Raw genomic sequence first — 19,601 nt, forward strand, 5'->3', positions numbered from 1 at the left:
CTGCTAATCTCATGGTCTTTGGTAATCACAGGACTGGTTCCTAAAGATAGGACGAGGCAAATTCTCAGAAAGGCAGATCCTAGCAATTGTGAACTTAATAATTTTAAAGATCTCTAATGAATGAACAAATGGAAAGCTTTTAAGAATTTGTGGTATAAGGTAGGTGTGTATCAGTTTGCCAGGGTTGCCATAGCCAATTATCACAGATTAGATGGCTTAAACAACAGAAATTTATTTTCTTACAGTTCTGGAAGTTGGAAGGTCAGAATCAAGGTGCCAGCAGGTGTGATTTCTTTTGAGGCCTCTTTCCATGACTTGCAGGTGGCCACCTTTTCACTGTGTCCTCACATGGCCTCTCAGTGCACGTCTATCCTGATGTCTCTGCCTCCTCTTACAAGGACACCAGTCCTATTGGGTTGTGTTCACATCATTAAAGATCCACTCTACTGGCCTTATTTTAACTTAGTCACCTCTTTAAAGACAGGATCTTTAAAGATCCTGTCTCCAAATAAAGACACATTCTGGGGTACTGGAAGTAAGTGCTCAACATAGGAATTCTCTGCAGCCCACAACGTGACAGTAAACACCGTGACTTCACTGACGGATAGATTGATTTAATCTCTTTCCTCGTATCTGAGTTCCCCTCCACATACACCTACTTCGTTGTTTTCTTTTTGTTAGTTATGATAATTTGGTATTTTCACTGTGTGTCTTGGTTTTAATAAGACAATTTGACAGAGATTTCTGTGATAGCTCTGTGGGTTGCAGGGCAGGAGCTGAACTGTGACTTAGCTTCCCAGCAGGTTGAGAACTCACCCCCAACACACCTAATAGTGTTGTTACATGGTTCTGTGCGGGTTTAGCAGCTGTTGTTTAGCAGTGGTCTGTGACTGCGGAGACCGGCTGGCCGTGGAGTGCTGTCCGCATCATGGGCAGTGTGAGCTGTGCAGTGCTACAGCATGGAGCCCCGGCACGGTAGGCTACCACTTGGAATTAGCAACTCCTTAAGGACCCTCCAGTGCTGAGGATTTTCATTCTTTATAGTCATTACATCATTCTACATTACATGTTCCATACTGGTTTTCATTTTTCCCTACACTGAGGACGGTCGGTTTAGTATTTGAATAACATTTCTGCATACACAGATCTGTGTATAGAAATGCTATTCTAATATCAGTGCTCTTACCTTAAAGTGAGGAATACGACACTGAAGAGGAAACTGAGTGTTAATAGGACCTAGCTCCATCCATAGCATAGAGCATTCGCTCAGTAAATGTGCACATTCTTTCACCTCGCTTTCTTTAATGTGCAAGTCAGTGAGAAAGCAGTGTGCCTACAGATGGAAGCAAAGGCAATGTCCTATACTTCAGGTATTTTGGATTAAAAGGAATGTTAGCTCCTTCAGCTGTGCCTATTACAGAAACCTTGTATGTAGGTCACTTACATTTTACATACTTTGCCTGCCTGAACACTCAGACTCAGGGTGTGTGCTCTCATAATTTTATGTAATTTTTCTTATCTGAGTTGGAATTAATTGTTGTCTCTCTCTCCAACAACCTGTAAAGTCACAAGGTCTAGCCCTGGTCTACTTTGTTTAGCTGTAGCTCTAGCATCTGTCAGAGTACCTGGCACATTGGAGCATGGGAAGTGCTGAAAGTACTCACTGCGTGAATAAAACAAATTGGTCAGAAAAAGTGCTGTAGTATGTTTCCTCCCCATAACCTTTATTTATGTATTACATGACAGTTGTTGTGTTAACTTTCCCCTGGTCACTGCCTCACTTCACAAGTGCATCTGCCCTGCGTGTGTGTGGGTTGGTCCATTCCCCCCAGGTGATGTGAGTACAGCACTCCCCCATTACTCAGGGTTGCACTTGCCATGCTTTGAGTTAGCCACGGTCAAGCTGCTCTACCAATAAATGTTAAATGGAAAGTGCCAGAAGTGAACAATTGACAAGTTTTAAAGTGCATGCCATCCTGAGTAGCGTGATGAAATCTCATGCCATCTGGGTCTGTCCTGCCTGGGCCGTCACTCCCTTTGTTCACGTCTCCACACTGTGTGTGCCACCTGCCCGTCAGTCATTTTAGTAGCCATCTTGGCTATCAGACCCACTGTCACACTACAGCTGTGCTTGTTTTCAAGCGACCCTTATTTTACTTCATAATCACCCCAGACAGCAGCCGGCAGTTCGGGAATGCCAATGGGAGGTTGTAAAGCGCTTCCTTTAAGTGAAAGGTGAACGTTGTTAAGGTAATAAGCAAAGAAAAAAACATGCTGAGGTTGCTAAGATCTCTCATTAGACTGTCGCTTCTCTTTAAGACTCTGTAAAGGAGATTTGAAAAAAAATTCATGCTAGTTTTGCTGTTCTGTCTCACATTGCAAAAGTTATGGCCACAGTATGTGGTCAGTGCTTAGTTAAGCAAATAAAGGAGACTAGAACACCTTCTTACACCACACACGAGAATGAACTCAAAATGGATTAAAGAAGTAAATGTTAGACTTGAAACCATAAAAATCCTAGAAGAAAACAGTCTGGGGTATTTCTCATGGCAATATTTTTTCTGATATATTGCCTTGAGCAAGGGAAACAAAAGAAAAAATAGACAAATAGGACTACATCAAACTAAAAAAGTTTTAGAGCAAAGGAAAACATCAACAAAATGAAAAGTACACCCACTGAATGGGAGTGATACCTCTGATAAAAGGGTTAATATCCAAAAATTATAAACAACTTACAAAAATCCACACCAAAAACCAAACAATCCAATTAAAAAATGGACAAAGGAGCTGAATAGACACTTCTCCAAAGAGAACATATAGATGACCAAAAAACATTGGAAACGATGCTCAACATCACTAACCATCAGAGAAATGCAAATTAAAACCACAATGAGGTATCACCTCACAACCTGTGATAATGGCTATTGTCATGAACTCAAACAACAAGATTTAGCCAGGAGGGAAAGCTCGTGCACAGCTGGTGGGAATGCAGACTGGTGGAGCCACTGGGGGAAGCAGGATGGAGATACCTCAGAAAATTAAAGGCAGAAGTGCCTTAAGTAACCCAGCAGTTCCACTTCTGGAAATATAGCTGAAAAAAACCCAGAACATCCATTTGAAAGATTATATGCACTCCTGTGTTCATAACAGCATTATTTACAATAGCTAAGATTTGAAAGCGGTCCAAGTGTCAGTCAGCAGTTGAGTGGATAAAAAAGATGTGGTACACTTACACAATAGAGCAATACTTGGTCTTAAAAAAGAAGGAAATCATACCTTTTGTGACAGCATGGATGGACCTGGCGAATATTATGGCTAAGTGAAATAGGCCAGTCAGAGAGAAAAAAAACATATAATCTCACTCATGTGGAATGAACAAAATAAACTAACAAACAAAATAGAAATAGTCTGATAGAGAACAGACTGATGCCTGTCAGATGGGAGGGTGGTTGGGGGGCTGGATGAAAAAAGTGAAGGGATGAGGCAAAAAAAAACACCCCAAATTTAGACACAGACAGTAGTTTGGTGGTCACCAGAAGAAAAGGGGTTGAAGGAGGTAGAAGAGGGGATTGGGGGGACTAAATGGTGATGGAAGGGGCTTGACATGGGGTGGTGAGCAGAATACAATAGACAGATGATGTATTTTAGAGAATTGTACACCTGAAGCCTGTATAATTTTATTAACCAATGTCACCCCAGTATATTCAATAAAAAGTGAACAAAATAAACCATGTTCTACCTGATTATGGAACCACTAAAGTAGTTTGTAAGTTTTAATCTAGATTAAAATATTAAACCAATGGGGGAGGAAATTATTTTGCTATGTAGTATGTCAGGTAATTCATTTTCTTCTTACTTAAAAACTTGAACCTTTATTTTATGTCTTCTAGTACAACTGTAAGTGGGTTTTCCCCAAGCTTATTGAGATATAATTAACATACAACATTATGTTAGTTTCAGGTATACGACATAATGACTCAAGATGTGTGTGCGTGTGTATGTACACACACATTGTGAAATGATCACAATAAATTTAGTTATATTCATTGAAAAAAGGCAGAAAACATACTAACTCTGAGTGGAAGACATGAGCAGGAACGTGTTTGATTGAAAGTAACGTGTTAGGAAGCATTGAGTCTGTACAAACATTTCAGCAAGGGATCTCTTGGAATGAGAGATAACAATATAGCACATTGTCATAAACATTAAATTTTATTAGTAGTTATTGTCGGTAATCTCTTACCGTGCCTAATTGATAAACTAAACTTTATCATAGGTATTTATACATAGGAACAATCATACTGTATGGTCTATGCAACATTTAGTACTGTCTGTGGTTTCAGGCACTGATGTTCTTGGAATGTCCTCATGGATCAGGGGGATACTGTATGTTGAGCATTTGGGTGATGAACTGTACTCTTTGAGGTAATATTTTTGGGAAGAGGTGCTTTTTTCTTTACATCAAGATAGTTGCTACTCTTCCTCCATGGTTTCTCATCTCAGTAGCCCTTCCTCCATGGTTTCTCATCTCAGTAGCTGGAAATACTAGCCATCCAGATGTCCTAAAAGAACTTTGAGTCTTCCCTTTTCCTCCCTGTGTCCAACCACCCTTGAGTCCACTTCCTGAATATCTTTGGAATCCCTGCACTTCTCTCCACCTCCAGTGGTACAGTCCAGGTTTTTCAGTCTGCTGCTAGATTTCCGCAACTCCCTCCTAACTCTTTGCTCCTCTTTTCAGGTCCAGTGTCCATCCAGTCTGTTCTTCCTATTTGATCCAGAGTCTTTTAAAAATGTAAATCAGGTTGTTCACCTATGCTGCTTAAACCTTGTCAGTCCATTGGTTTTTTCTAGGTCGTGCTTTCAAGGCCCCTTAGAACACACTTTTTGTCTGGGTTTCAAGCCTTACTTCATGGTTGGTTACTTTCTCCTCACCCCGCCCTTTTGTTGACTGTTGCTGCTCACTGAGTTGTTGCCATTCCCTGCCTTCCTCCCCCAAACTTTCATGTTCTCATTTTGCCCCTGTCCTTCAGGTCTAAACACCAGTGACACTTTCCCTAAGATGTGTTCCCAGACACTAAATTCGGTTAGGGTTCCCTCTTTGTGTGTCCATTGGAAAATCATTGCAATTCCTTGTTTCTCTTTCCTTTCTGAGACACGAGCTTGATGAGTGCTTAGTCACCACTCTTTCCACGATTTAGGGGAGCAGCTGTTCCTGTCACATAGTAGCCTGCTCAAGTGCTTGTTAATTTGTGACTTTTTAAAAAAGATTTTGTTTGTCTTTAGAGAGTGGAAAAAGGGAAGGAAAAAGAGAGGGAGAGAAACACCCCTCGCTTCTGTGCACCCCAAGCAGGACTGAACCCTCATCCTGGGCATGTGCCCTGATTGGGAATTGAACCTTGTGACCTTTTGCTTTGCAGGATACACAACCGAGCCATACCAGTGGTGGTCAGGGCTGTTAATTTGTGATTTTAATGTGTACTGTGAACTCTCCATCATAAGGGATGCATGAGGTGGCAGAACAGTCAGCACAGACCCATAATGTTAGGTCCCCTTTTGTATGACATGTTAAGACATCTTTTGTAAACAAGGAACCAAGAAACTGTAGTCTGTGGGCATGGTCTTTCATTAGGCTAGACCTAAGCATGTTTTTTTTTTTAATTGTTTTTCAAGTGCTTGGAAATAAAAAGTGACATAACAAATGCATGTAGCATTCTAATTTCAGTGTCCCTACATAATGTTTTATTGGAACACAGTCATGCTCATTTGTTTACTGGTTGTTTGCTGCAGTCAGAGAGCTGAGTGGTAGTGACGGAGGCTCCGAGGTTGGCAAAGTCTTAACACATTCGCTCTCCGGCCCCAAACAGAAAGTTTGCTGACAACTGCTTTAAATCCCTCTGTGACAGGAGAATGGGTCAGTATAGTTAGACATGTTTGTTATGCCTTAGTTTACTGTTTCCCTTCCTCCCAGGTCAAGGTTTAAGGATATATCCGGTAAGACAATATCATCTGAGTGTCAGAATTGTATTTCAGCCTCTCCACCTTCCATACTTAGAGCTTTTGAAAACTTGCACATCACAGATCAGGTGTTCAGTATGTAGAGACTTCAAACCTCACGAAATTGTGTAGACACAAACAGGCTCACCTTCCTCCCCTCTTAGCCAGTGGTCTAAAATCAGTCTTTCCTAAACAAATAATATTTTGATTCTTAAAATTTACTGTTTTTATAGTTAAAGAGAAAAAGGACCAACTTTTTATGCTGTTTGATTTAATCATTCAAGTGTGATGCTAAAGCCTTTTTATAAGTTTTGAATCACTTTTGTTTATATGTTATCTTGCAGAAGAATAGACCCAGCCATGTTTGGGTTATGTAACCAATTACTGTTGGGAGTAACTTTATTTGTAGGGTTTATTATTAGGCAATATAGAATTTTTTTTCCTTCTTGAATAAAATCAAATGGTTTTTTACAACATTGTTTACATTTTGTTTAAAATATTATATTGAGAAAATACTTAATTAACTTTGTTTTATTTTTAGGGTTATATCCTGTGTTGTGACCTCATGGTTTAAGTGGGAATAAAGATGAGTATAAGCAGTGATGAGGTCAACTTCTTGGTATATAGATACTTGCAAGAGTCAGGTGAGTACTTTCGTAAAGTAAATAGGCCTCAAATTATTTTAATATTCTCAAAATAACCTTTTATGCATTTGAAATTTGTACCAGTCCAAACTGTTGAACTTTGTATGTTTCCTTAAATGTCTGGACTGCCATTTTGAAGCTATGTGTTACTGCATGGTGTAACTCTCTGACTCTTTCAAATATGTTGGAATCATTGCAGGGAAACACTTGGAAATGATGGTTTGGGTTTCACCGTTCAAAGGTCATTTTTATGATTTGTTCTGAAAGGAGATTATTGTACACAGGAACATAAACTCTCAGATACCATCAGCTTAATATTGTATATTCAGAATCCTTAGCTAAATGTTAGTCCTAATTATAGTTAGCATTTCAAAAGCTAAATTAACCATATTTTTTCAGAATGTTTTTATAAGTATTATCCAAGTTGATTATGTGTATCCATGACCTGAATTCTTACTGATGTCTTCATTGGGGGATAATTAATAAATACAAATTACTGAAAGTCATTGTTAAAAATATTGAATAAATGAGAGATCATCCAAGTTTTCTAGACAGAAGTGTTATCATAAAAGAAAAGGAAAAAACTACAAGGAAAATGTGAGATGGATTAAGCAAAACAAAACAGTATGAGAGGCCAGACTTGGGTTTCGTAGGGCATAGGATGGTAGAAAAGGTTTACAGCAATGGTAAGTGCAGGTTGTTAACATGAGATAGAATTATTTAGTGCTTTGGAAATACCATGCTGGAGTTGTCGAATTTTAGAAATTGTAGCTTAAATTTATTGGAATGTTTTAGTAGTAAGGTGAGGTGTGTGGTATAAAAATAGAATTTTGGTAGTTGTATGTAAGGGAAGAGAGAAGAAATAGAGTAGGGCATCGAATTCGTAATTTTGGTTTTGAAACTCCAGTTATTGTTCTTACAGGGTCCAGCTAGTCGCCCTTCCTTAGGGAATGGAAACATGAGCTTAGAGCTCAGATCCGGTGCCAGTTGAGGTGTTCCCACCTGCACTCCCGTCCTGAGCTTTTCCAAAACTCTGGTAGAGATTTTCTGTTTTCAAGCCTCACTGCTCTTCTCTGACCTGGAACAGCTGGGAAAATGTGTCCAGCAAAGGCAGGGAGGAGAAAAGAGAGAAGAATTGAATATAACCAACCAATGCAGAATGACTTACTAGGAAGCTCTGAAATTAATAGATCTTGTTTTGTTTTCATTTTCAACTGGTAAACTGATATTCAAGGCATTTCCAAAGAGGACATCCATTGGCTATTTTGAATAAGATCAAATGATTAGTAAAGTAGAAACCTTGTGATTGTTACAAATATATAACATATGTGCACATGTTTAGATATTGTTACGTAGTACTTTTGGACAAAATGGAAAGGATTTGTTAGGCTTAAACAGACTTTTTTCTGCCTTAGAATTCTGACCACTATTTAAGCCAGAGTTTTTAGGCCTTGGACATGAAAGCAAAATACATTATGAATGATCAGTGGATGGGCAAGCTATTGTAATGGCTTGTAGATGTATTATAAAGGCAGTTTATTTAGGTTGAACCATATAAAACTGCTATTTCTGGAGATCAGAAACAGTTGAATAGCTCAGCAGCATCCTGTGGTTCAAGCCTGTGCTGAGGTGAAATAGGGCCAGGTGAAGTCAGAGGTGATGATGGACACCCAGGTCTTGTTTCCAGACAGGAGTCTGCAGATCAATGTTTTATGTTGGTACAAGAGAATACAGCAAGTAAAGGAGGCAGTAAAATGTTAATTTCTGAAAGAGTACCAAGTGATTAAATGTTACCAAAAGTCTCCTTAATGTTGGTTATGTTCTCAGAGAAACTCTTCTAAAATCAAAGTTTTGAGGTGTCTTACATTGCAGGAAAAATAGAGCAATAATTATATTTTCAAAAAATTTTTTCTATTGTAGACTGATATTTGTCCTAAGTTCTTTAAAATTGTTCACTGCATTATTATTCTTTGTGCATTCTTTGGAAAGTTTCATACTTTACACAGCAGTGCACTGGTGATAAAGGATGACGTACAGTCACAACTCTAAAACTGTGAATGCCAGTCGGTCCCTTCGTGAAGTTTAACCATTTACATTATGATTTATAGGGGAAATGAGACTCAGCTGGTGACATGTTGACTTAATGGCAGTTCTTCTGAGTTGCAGCCTGCCATGATTTAAGAATCACCTACACCAGAATTCCAAACTTTGACCCTTTGATCACCTGAGTCAGAATCACCTGGAGCACAGTGACTGGGCTCAGGAATGCACATTTCACAAGTGCCCCGGGTGATTCTTAGGCACCATGAAGTTTGAAAGCCAATGATCTATATTAGTTGTAGGACAATTAGACTTTGACATCAGATATGTAGCATGTTCACAGAATCTTGAAAGAAAAGTATCTAATAACTATTTGAGGGAAAGTAGAAAGCATGAAATGTGCACATTGAGATTTGGAGTGTGAGAATATCTCCTAAAGGGGGAGCTGCCAATAAAAGGGGCGTATTTGTCTTTGTAGGTAAGCTTTTGCAGGAATGATGAGACATGTTTCTATCATAAGAGGCTTCATCAGACATTTCTTTTGAAATTACTTATAGAGAAAGGAGGTGGAAAAGAGTTTAAGAAATTTATGACCTGTCAACTAGGGACAGGTTTCCGGAAGAGCTCAGATTCTAACCCATCTCAGCACTCACCACTATTTCAAAGGTCCTTTCTTGGTTCTGATTTCCATTTGTACATAAAAATTGCCATTTTTGCAGATGGTTCAATCTTGGAATCACGTAGTCCAGAAATCCCTTCTTTTGGGATTCTGTGAATTTATCACCATATTTTACAAGGAATACTTATTGAGAATTAATCATTAAGTGTCTAAGAAATGTGATGTAAATTACTCTTTTAGGCCATAAATATTTTTCTTAAGAAAGTTAAAACAAAATAGGAGAAACTAGAATCTTAATATTGCTGTTTTCCCCATGAAGTAGTACTGAATCAGAAGAAGAGATAGGAAGAAATCATGATGCCGAAGTGTCTCTGCAGAACCATGAAAGAGCTGGGCCTAAAGACTTATACAAAGGGAGACAAAGTTTCCTCCTTGCTTGTCTCATTATGTAAAAGCTCTTAGTCAGAAATTCGAAAAACCACCGTATGAACGTTTGGTTCTGTTTTGATAAATGTATGATTTAGAAGCAGTGTTTTCAGTAAGACTGTTGGGTATTTGTTCTCTGCAAACAGTGTTTAATGTTGATCGGACCAGATGGTGTCCATCTCCAGAGGGGATAGAATCACTTGACTTGTTTTCATCTTAAATACTCTTTGTGGTGATCGTTCTATTATAAATGTTATCAGCCCTGGAATATGGTAGTCTGTTAAAAATCCTGTTTCCCTTCAAATTACTTAATTTTCTCAGATCTTCAGTTTCCAAATCCATAAACTTTGTTGCTTGTTAAAAAGGGATTGATAATATTGTGATACTTGGTTTCAAATGAAATAGCCACCCTCCCCTATTCATTAAAACTAAGAGAAAAGTGTGTTTATTGTAGGATGTTTCTATTAAGGGTTGTGACTCCCCCCCCACCCCCCCTCAATTTTATCTCTAGAAAGTGCACCGTAAGCAAATTACTTTGGTCATCGCCATTTTGTTCTTTTATGAACTGGACGTCCTTCCATATTCAACAAATATATCCTAGGGAATAAAGTTAGTTTTTTTTCCCTCTTTTGAAAATTGAATGTATTTGACACACAGTCCTGTCAGTGATGATTGACTTGATTCATTATGCTCCCTTTAATTAGCGCTTACCCAAGGACATTAATAATTTGATTGGCCTAATAACTCATATCTAGTAACCATATGCAGAGTAAGTACTAAGCGGTACATGCTAAATTGTATCTATATAACTGAACCTGATAGCAGTTGAAAAGCTGGGCTGGTTTGGGCATTTTTAATCCTCCCATCCCACCTTTGAGTTTTCCCATTTTCCTTGGACTCTCCTGTAGTTATTCACAGTTTTAGTTTGTTTTGTTTTGTTTTTTCTAGAGAAGTTGTTCCTGGCAGTTAGTTGTGAACTTTGTGGCATTCATTTGTCTTGTTCCTTTGTGTAGTACATAATTTCATTTTGCCTGAATTGTATATTTGGTCTGGGGGAGAATTCTTGAGTGTAGATTTAACTGTCATCTATTGCATGTTTATTTATAATGTACTTGAATGTTGGATGTTATGAGACAGTTGTATTTTGCATTTTATGATCGAAGACTAACTTGAAAATGCAAAAACAATATTATTACTGACTTTCCAGATTGTGATTCTGAATAGTGTTATTTTTAAAAGTCCTCATGTTTTTAGAATTGAAGTTCATCTCAGCATATAGCCTCTATTTGTGAGAAGGTAATGATATATGTAGTCTTAAAAGGTTTGGTTCAGTAAAGAGCATCTGGTCTCCTGTACCCCACCCTCCTCTGTTTTCTAACCTTTTTTCAAAGTGGTGATAATTTCCCAAATACAGGTCTTTCACCATACCACTTTCTCTGAGATAATGCTTACTTCCCACGTTCTATTTGTTCATAAGATCACCATCAAATACAGCGACCCATACATACACACTTAATATAAATGTGATCATGATAGGCACAAAGTAACCCGAATGTTTATGTATAACATTAAAGATTCTAACTTAAAACACCAAAACCCACTCATTCATTTTTTTAAAAAGTATTTATTTACTTTTTTAGACAGGGGGAGGGAGAGAGAGTGAGTGAGTGAAACCCCAGTTTGTGGTTGCCTCTTGCCTGGCCCACAACCCCGGCATGTGCCCTGACTAGGAATGGACTCAGTGACCTTTTGGTTCGCAGGCCAGTGCTTAATTCACTGAGCCACACCAGCCAGGGCCCATTCATTCGTCTTTTTAATTTAATGGTTTTATACTAACTGCTACAGTGGCTAGTAAAATGTCAGCAAATAATTGTAGTTTCTCTGGACTCAGATAAAGGTAACAGGGCTAGGTAAACATTCCTTCGCATATATTCTTCTGCTGGTGCCATTTATAAACAAACTAACAGTAGACAGGATGAAGTCAGGTTAATCTGGCTATCAGTAGTGTGTCCCTAGCCAAGAACCAGGGTGAGGCGAGCTCAGAATCTGGAATGTCCACCCTTAGTCTTTCTTTTAATCTGTATGAGTTAGGATGATCAGCTACAGAAGAACAAGTGTACGTACACAGTGTTTTGCTTTATAATCAAATAAAGTATGAATCAGCATTGATTTGACATGTAGTTGTTGCAAACACAGTTAACAGTGCACAGCAAGCAGTTATAAATGCTGGTCATTACCATACATTTACACTCTCAAATCAGTTCTCCTTTTTCTCTCACCTGTATGACAACTTTTTGCTGATAGAGGAAATTGCAGTTACTCATTCCTACTGACATTTGTTGTTCTTAAAAAACAACAAAGGTTCTTTAAATAGTTACCAAGCAGAACTTGTTCAATCTTAATAGTGATCTTTTTCTTTTCTTAGGAAGAGCCAGCATAGTGAGGGTGTAAGGAAACATATAACTTGCTGATGCCATGCAAATTTGCACAGTTTGGTGGGAAAGCAACTTGGTAATCACAAAAACTCCTTTTAAAATGCTTATGTCTCTTTAAACTTTTGAGGGAATCCAGCCTAAGGATAAATTATAAATTATAAATTTATAATTTATAAATTTATAATTTATAAATTTATAAATTTATCCTGGGGATAAATTATAACTGACCAAAACCTACACACATAGGTATCTGAGATAAGGTTGTTTTTAAATAGTGAACATTAGAAAAGCCCACATGTCCGGCTGTGGAGTGAATAATTTACTAGCTGAGTACATTTGTTGGTTGAATATTATAATACATTTTTAAAGAAAATTTACATGAAATTTTTATAGTTGTCTATATTTTTAAGAGCAAAATTAGGGCACAAAATTGTATGGCCAGTGTATTTTATTTTGCTGGGAAAAAACCAATATGTAAAATAAAAAAGAAAAACATTAACAATTGCATTGGGTTTTGGTATTTTAATATTTTTTCTTTACATTTTTTTCCTCTAAGTGTTGGATCTAACTCTTCAACATCAAAGATCTCTTATAGTATTTTCCCTCTTCTTTTTACTTTTTCTAAACCTTTTGAGCATTTAGTTGTGGAACTTTTTGTTATTGTTGTTCAAATGTGCTTTTATTTTTCTTTGACAGTATACCTATGAGAGAAGTTAATGGATCATTTTGCAATTCTAGGTTTATTTATTTTATTTATTTTGTTTACTTTTCACTTACAGTTGACAATTTGTATTAGTTTTCAGGTGTAGAGCGTAGTGATTAATCATTTATATGATGTATGAAGCAATCCCCCCAATAAGTCTAGTACCCATCTGGTACCATACATAATTATTACAATATCATTGACTATGATGGTGGAACTTTTCGACTAAACAGAAATCTGGGTCTATAGAACAGAGTTGGAAATGGATTTGGGGGGCAAGGTGTGTGGGATGATGTTAGCAGCAACATGATTTTTTAGGGTTTTTTTTTTTTTTTTTTTACATGAACCTTAAATAGGACCTCGAGTGGGTCAGATTCTCCTTCCAGTCTCTGGCACTGTGTTGTCATAGTACTTAAGCTTTGCCTTTATTTTCTTGTTGAGACGCCCTATACCGTAACCATGAGGATTAAGGCTGATTTTTATGTTCGTGAAACCCTCAGGGGCTGACTGAGGACGAGTGCCCCTTTAAGAACATAGTCCCTATCATCCCAAAGGGAGAACACTCTGAAACAAGCAACATTCAGAAAACGGTTGTTGTGTGGTCTCTCTTCTCACGTGGGATGGTGCATGGTCCTAAGTAACCACGCACATTTCTGCCATGTTTGTCTTTATCACTGAATTACGGTATACTGAAATCCATGGTTTTCAGCTTCTTTCCTCTCTGGATTCTCTTTCCTACCTCCCAAACCTTAATCACCCTCACGAATGTGTGGAGGACTTGGTTATAGAGGTATTATATATATGAGATTTGCTCTCACCCCTGAAAAGAAGGGATACTATTTTAGGCAATGAGGCCAGATTTCAGTGTTTCAAAGATTTAGGTTGACCTCTTTGTCTTCTACCTTTTAAGTCAAAAGGTATCCCTGAAAAAAATATTTTCTACATACATATTTACAGATAAATGAAAACATTTTCTAGCATAACCCTGATTTAAGTTTTAGTTTTGTTTTTCCAAGAATATCTAAGTCATGTTTTTTCTGGATTCATAGATTTTTTGATGTTTCAAGACACGTTATAGAATTGCATTCTGATTTAACACATATTTATTGAACACTGGGTAAGTTAGGTTATATTCTATTCTTCTAGAATTAGAAGATTACTAGACATAAATCCTCCCCTCAGGCAGCCTAGTACGCACATTCACACAACCATAGACACACATTGTGGTAAGTGCCATCCAAACTTAAGTGATGAGCGCAGGAGAAAATGATCCGCCTGGGGCAGTAAAAGGAAGGACTTCACCCCCATCCAGTTAGGAGAAGAGAGCATAGGGACACAGAAGGCCCAGAGGTGTGCAGTGTTAGTCACTTGAGTTAAATGTGCAAGGGGAAGAAGTTTGGGGGTGGGGGTGAACCTGGGCAGATAAGTAGGGTCAGATTACAAAAGTAAAAGTTGTGTACTTAGGAGTTGGGTCTGTAGTATGAGGCCGAAGGGGTCATTGCAAGTGCCCAAGTAAGGAGCGAGAGGAATTGTTTTTTGTTTTTCACAAGTAGGATTCTAGCTGAAACGTGGCAGATGTGCTGAGCTGGGGACGACTGGAAAGGAACTGATGGCAGTAAATAGTCCAGGACACAGGGTCGTGGGACCAGACTCCAGGTTCTGGCAAAGCAGGAGCACAGGTGGCGGAGACCAAAGAGAGGGCATTAATAGAGTTGGGTGAGATGTCCGCAATGGAGGCGGAGTGAGGATGACTCTCAGGTGTGAGGAAGCAAAGTCAGAAATTGTAAAGTCAGGAATTTCTAAAGAAAAAAATTTAAGCAGGGAAGAAAAAAGAAAATAATTTTGACCATAATGATTTTAAGCTGCCATGTAGTGCTATTACTAGAAATAAAAAGATGATAGTTGAATCCGACATTTATTTATGGAGAGTGTGTAAGTGTGAACCTTCTTTAGTGTAAACATTAATGAGAAGTGCCAAAACAATGCTAATGACCTCTTCAGGGTTGTTTTCTTACTATTTAAGAACATTCTAAGCCCATGTGCAATAACTTGGTAGATGTAAGCACTTGGTGATAGCTTCTGTCTTTATCTAACAAATTGAGGATATATGTAATGCTCCAGCCGAAAAATGAAACCTTTTGAATATCCATGTGCAACTCTTAGGGTATTCTTGGACATGGGTTTGGGCTGTATCATCTAATTAAGCAGGGTTTACATGTAATAATTTTAATTTTTTAAGTTGATTCATGAATTAGAGAGTGGAGAAATCATGGGCTTTGCTATAATTTATAAAGGTCATGAAAATCAAAACACTTTCAAAACCTTGCTGATAAGGTATCTTAATGTTTCGTGCATTCCTGACATCCACCTTAAGCTGAAACAGAACAGTGGTGCCATTTTTTGTTTACTCTTAGTAAACAGTAGCTCACTCTGCCTCAGCTTTATTTTTTACCATTTTTAACTGTTTAGTAGGAACAGTTGAGTATAGTAGTTATGGCTCTGGTTTCTGAATGAATCCTTATTCTCTTAATGGTTATTTTCCCATTAACTAATTTAGATTATAAAATAATCCAAGTATATATGCATACATGGTGAAGACCCTTAATAAATGATATTGTTTATCTTGAAATCTTACTTAAATCTTAATATCTTAAATTCTAAGCCACTTGGCTGTTTAGTTTTGTTTTCCCTAGTCACGATTTATTGCAGAATTCTTTGAGAGAGGGATATGTAATTGGAAACACAATTTCCTACCTCACTGCTTACAGATTTCAGGGCCACATCTCTTACCCTTTCTCCCCATCTCCCCTAGTCTTTATTCTCAGCTTTCTACCCCGGTGATCTGAAACCTACTCATACTCAAGTAGTTGTTGGTTTCCTCATAAGGACAGTGTGCAGAATGATGGGGTTTGTCCCCCATTTGTATGTTTGATAGTGATCTTGTCTGTTGGCAAAATCATGAGATTATAATGAAAGTCATAAAGGTATTTAACACCTTTTCACGGCTCACTGTGGGTAGTTACAGGAATGGAGTGGTTGGGTATTCCAAAGAAGGAAAGAACCATGAAGAAAATCGACTATGATACATACCTTGGGTCTGTCAGTTTACTAGAATTTTACTTTTCACTTCGAACTTGACTTGCGTAAAAAGCAAGGCTAACATAAAGAGATTTTTGTTATATAAGTGTTTTGGTTTTAAGTATTTCAAATAAAAATTAAAGAATTGATAATGGACACAGAATGGATTTTCACTTGCTGTCTCATTTTCTAAAGTTTTTATTTAGGTGGTTTATTACTAAGTGGAAAAGAATTAGTAATTTTTTGGAGCAAAGTTATTTTTCATTATTAAATTTCAATTTTTATTTCTTAAATTAGTTCTAGTTTGCTTTTTATTTCCCAAGTAGTTTTTAAAAACCTGCAAAAGATTGAATTTATAAGGCATTGGGCAATTTGTGTGCAGAGATTTAAATATACTAGAAAAATATTAAATGTCACTTAATTTATCTTGGGCTAAATTATCTTGTGAAGCAGTTGAGTCACATGATTTCCAAATGCTTTTTTCCAAGTTTAAAGATTGACACTATTTGTTGAGGGAAATGATATGCCACTGCTCAATTTTATATGTACTAGAAATGTAAAACAGGACATTATATAATTAAATTGCAAAAGAAAATAGATAAAGACTAACATGGTTGGATTTTAATATTTTCTTTTGTTTAAAAACATGTATTTGACCTTAGCTCTAACAGTCTGGGATTTCAAATGGGTGGAGTGTGATTTTGAAAGATTACAGAGGTTTTTCATTGGTATCTTATAGCATGTTGCCACTAGGAGAATAACTTGTTACACCTTTTCTTTCGCTCTTAGGGTTTTCTCACTCAGCATTTACCTTTGGCATAGAAAGCCATATTAGTCAGTCCAACATAAACGGAGCCCTTGTCCCGCCCGCTGCGTTGATTTCTATAATCCAGAAAGGTCTGCAGTATGTAGAGGCGGAAGTTAGTATTAATGAGGTAAGGAATACTTATTTCAAATATTCTTACTCCTAAATGTACTCTTTAATCTGTTACCTTGTCTGCTCCTTCATTATCTGACTTCAGCTTCTCTGAGATGATACAAGGAAGGGCGTTGTTCTTAATGTGGGTCCCACAGGCAGAGTACGTTGGCTGCCAAGCGTAAGGGTTGTTAGCTGTGGCTTATTTCACTTTAAATGGTTTTATAAGTAAACAGTAAGAAGCAGTTCTCTTTGAAACAACAGCATGGTGCTGTGGAATGCTAAGCCCATAACTGGTGGTCTGAAAAATCAGAAAATCTCAGATTTTATTTGGTTATACCTGATTTGGAAGGCAATTCACAATTAAAGCTAGTTCTTGATACTATTGCGTACTTAATGTCCATATATTGGTAGTTTAACTCAGGAGTCGGCCAGCTATGTGCCATGAACCAAATCCTGACTGCTGCTTGGTTTTGTGAAATTTGATTGGAACACACATGTTCATGCTCATTCACTGACACAATTGTCTGGCTGGCTCTGTGTCACTGTGGCAGAGCTGAGTAGTGGTGACAAAACTCACGGCCTGCGGAGCCTCAGATACTAACTGTCTGGACTTTTACAGAAAAGGTTCACACACCCTGGTCAAGCTGGAAATTTTCACGTGGTCAGGATTAATGATATGTGTAGCTTTGACCTTATTTTCATTTCAGAGATTAGCATGTCCTGCTTCCCTTTCACAAATACATACTGTGAAAAAATACGTTGACAGCTATTTTTATATATGTTTATAAAACTGAAGCACCCATGGTTTCCATATCAGTATTTATTACAGTGATTACAGAGTATACTAAAATTGATTTTATTAGCCATGCTTTCTCATCTCTGTAACCGAAAAACCCAGTAATATTAAATGAAATGTGTCCTCACTGTCTTAGCACTTAACTCCCAGAAGTATCCTTTGCAGAGTGTGATAAACAGTTTCCACCAGTGGCCAGAGATGAAGTCTCGTTTTATCTGAAAAACTTTCTGTAGGTTCAGTGTAGTGCTCCACAATGTATCTGTGTTGGTTTTAATATTTTTGAGTTAAATATTTAAAATGCTTTCACCTATCCCTCAAATACTCCATTATAATCAGCAACTTAAAAAGGTGTGGTATGTTTCTGCAATTCAGAGCACCTGTCACACCACTGCAGATTGTCACTACTGCCTGTTCGTTGGCTTATGTGAGCCTGTCTTCACGTACACATGTTGTTAGCTAATTTGCAGTGTGTCTGTTGGGTTGGCCAAAAAGTGTGTTTTAGTTTTTTTATGAACAGTGGCTCTGGTAGTGTTTAGTTGTCTTTAACTTAATTTGAAACAATTTTGTTAGATTGTATTGTGACAGGTCTCATATCAGCATGCACTTAAAAAAACTTATCAAAACTGGTGAATTTTTGTGCAGCCATTTTAATATTGAAGATGGAAGAAGATCTGCAACATTTTTGGTGTATTATACTTAACTATTTTGATGAAGGTAAAAATGGAACTGAGACTCAAAAGATTTGTACAGTGTCTGGAGAAGGTACTGTGACTGATCAAAAGTATCAAAAGCAGTTTGTGAAAAATTTTGGTATAATGAAATTTTTTAAATAAATTTTATTTATTTATCTTTTGAGGGGAAGGGAAGGAGAGCTGGAGAGACATATCAATGTGTGGTTGCCTCTCGTGCATCCCTGCTGGGAACTGGCCTGCAACCCAGGCATGTGCCCCGGCTGGGAATTTGGTTCACAGGCCCATGCTCAATCCACTGAGCTACACCAGCCAGGGCTACTAATGACATTTTAACTAATTCTTTGCTGTGGGTCTATCTTAGTGAGTTCTGTCCAGAAGGTATCCAGCCATGTAATATGAAAAGTAGAGACATTTATTGAAGAAGATAGCAAGATACAAGAAACATTGTACATAGGACAGTGATGCCTCATTCAGTAGGCACCTTGGGACCTCACACAGTTCTCCCAGTCTCCACCAGCTGCCCCATCATATTTTCCTGAATCTCCTTGAAGGTTGAAATCTCTTTCCTTTTGAAGGTGATTTTAGTTTTTTGAAAAGCCACAAGTCATAGGTGCCAAATCTGGGCTGTAAGGGGGACTGAGTCATCTGGGGGCTAAAAAACTCTACAGTGAGACATGATACAAGAGTGGACATGTTGTTGAGATGAAGCTGCCAATCACCAGTTGCCAATAGCTGTGACCTTCTGAATCATCCAAATAGTTTCTGTGGAGGAATATTCAAGGTTAATGTGAAATTTGATGCAAACTCGTTGCTTTACTTGCTCATTTTGAATGCGACAGCCACACAGTACACATGCTCACTCAACAGCATCTACAACCCCCCAATTAGTGCAGTGAAGTTATCGTTGTTCATGCATATGTATTCCAGTGCACTCTCCTTGGCTGCCAGGTTACGTGGATGTTGTGCAAACCATTCTTATTATATTCGGTGGCTGGACTTTTTTATGGCAGACCTTGTATGCATTGGAAGATGCTTAGCAGCACTCCTGGCCTCTACCCACTAGAAGCCAATAGCAGGAGATAGCTGACAGATTAAAAATATCCCAGTCAATGAAGTTATTGATGAGAATTAAAAATGTGTCTTTTATTTTCAGAATAAAACTAAAAGGACTTTTTGGCCAACCCAATATTTCTGACTTGTTCTATGTTGTGTTTGTGTCTCCTCTTGTGCTTGCTGGAGAGCTTTTATTAATTGT

At 37.8% G+C, this 19,601-nt stretch overlaps 1 protein-coding gene across 6 annotated transcripts in view; it reads left to right on the forward strand.

Moving 5' to 3' along the window:
• Nucleotides 1-19,601, forward strand: part of TBL1XR1 (TBL1X/Y related 1) — a 154,086-nt gene that overhangs the window by 107,043 nt on the left and 27,442 nt on the right. For 5 of the 6 annotated variants that reach the window (XM_037046498.1, XM_037046497.1, XM_037046500.1 and 2 more), the window contains 2 exons: nt 6,536-6,638; nt 16,729-16,874. In XM_037046498.1, coding sequence (XP_036902393.1) covers nt 6,581-6,638; nt 16,729-16,874 — 204 coding nt within the window. In that variant the 5' untranslated portion in view covers nt 6,536-6,580. The remainder of the gene's footprint in view (nt 1-6,535; nt 6,639-16,728; nt 16,875-19,601) is intronic. The other variant, XM_037046501.1, reaches the window with a different exon arrangement.

The sequence above is a fragment of the Sturnira hondurensis genome, unplaced genomic scaffold (assembly GCF_014824575.4).
Source record: "Sturnira hondurensis isolate 20B ecotype Veracruz unplaced genomic scaffold, ASM1482457v3 Scaffold0005279, whole genome shotgun sequence".
Classification (NCBI taxonomy): Eukaryota; Metazoa; Chordata; class Mammalia; order Chiroptera; family Phyllostomidae; genus Sturnira; species Sturnira hondurensis.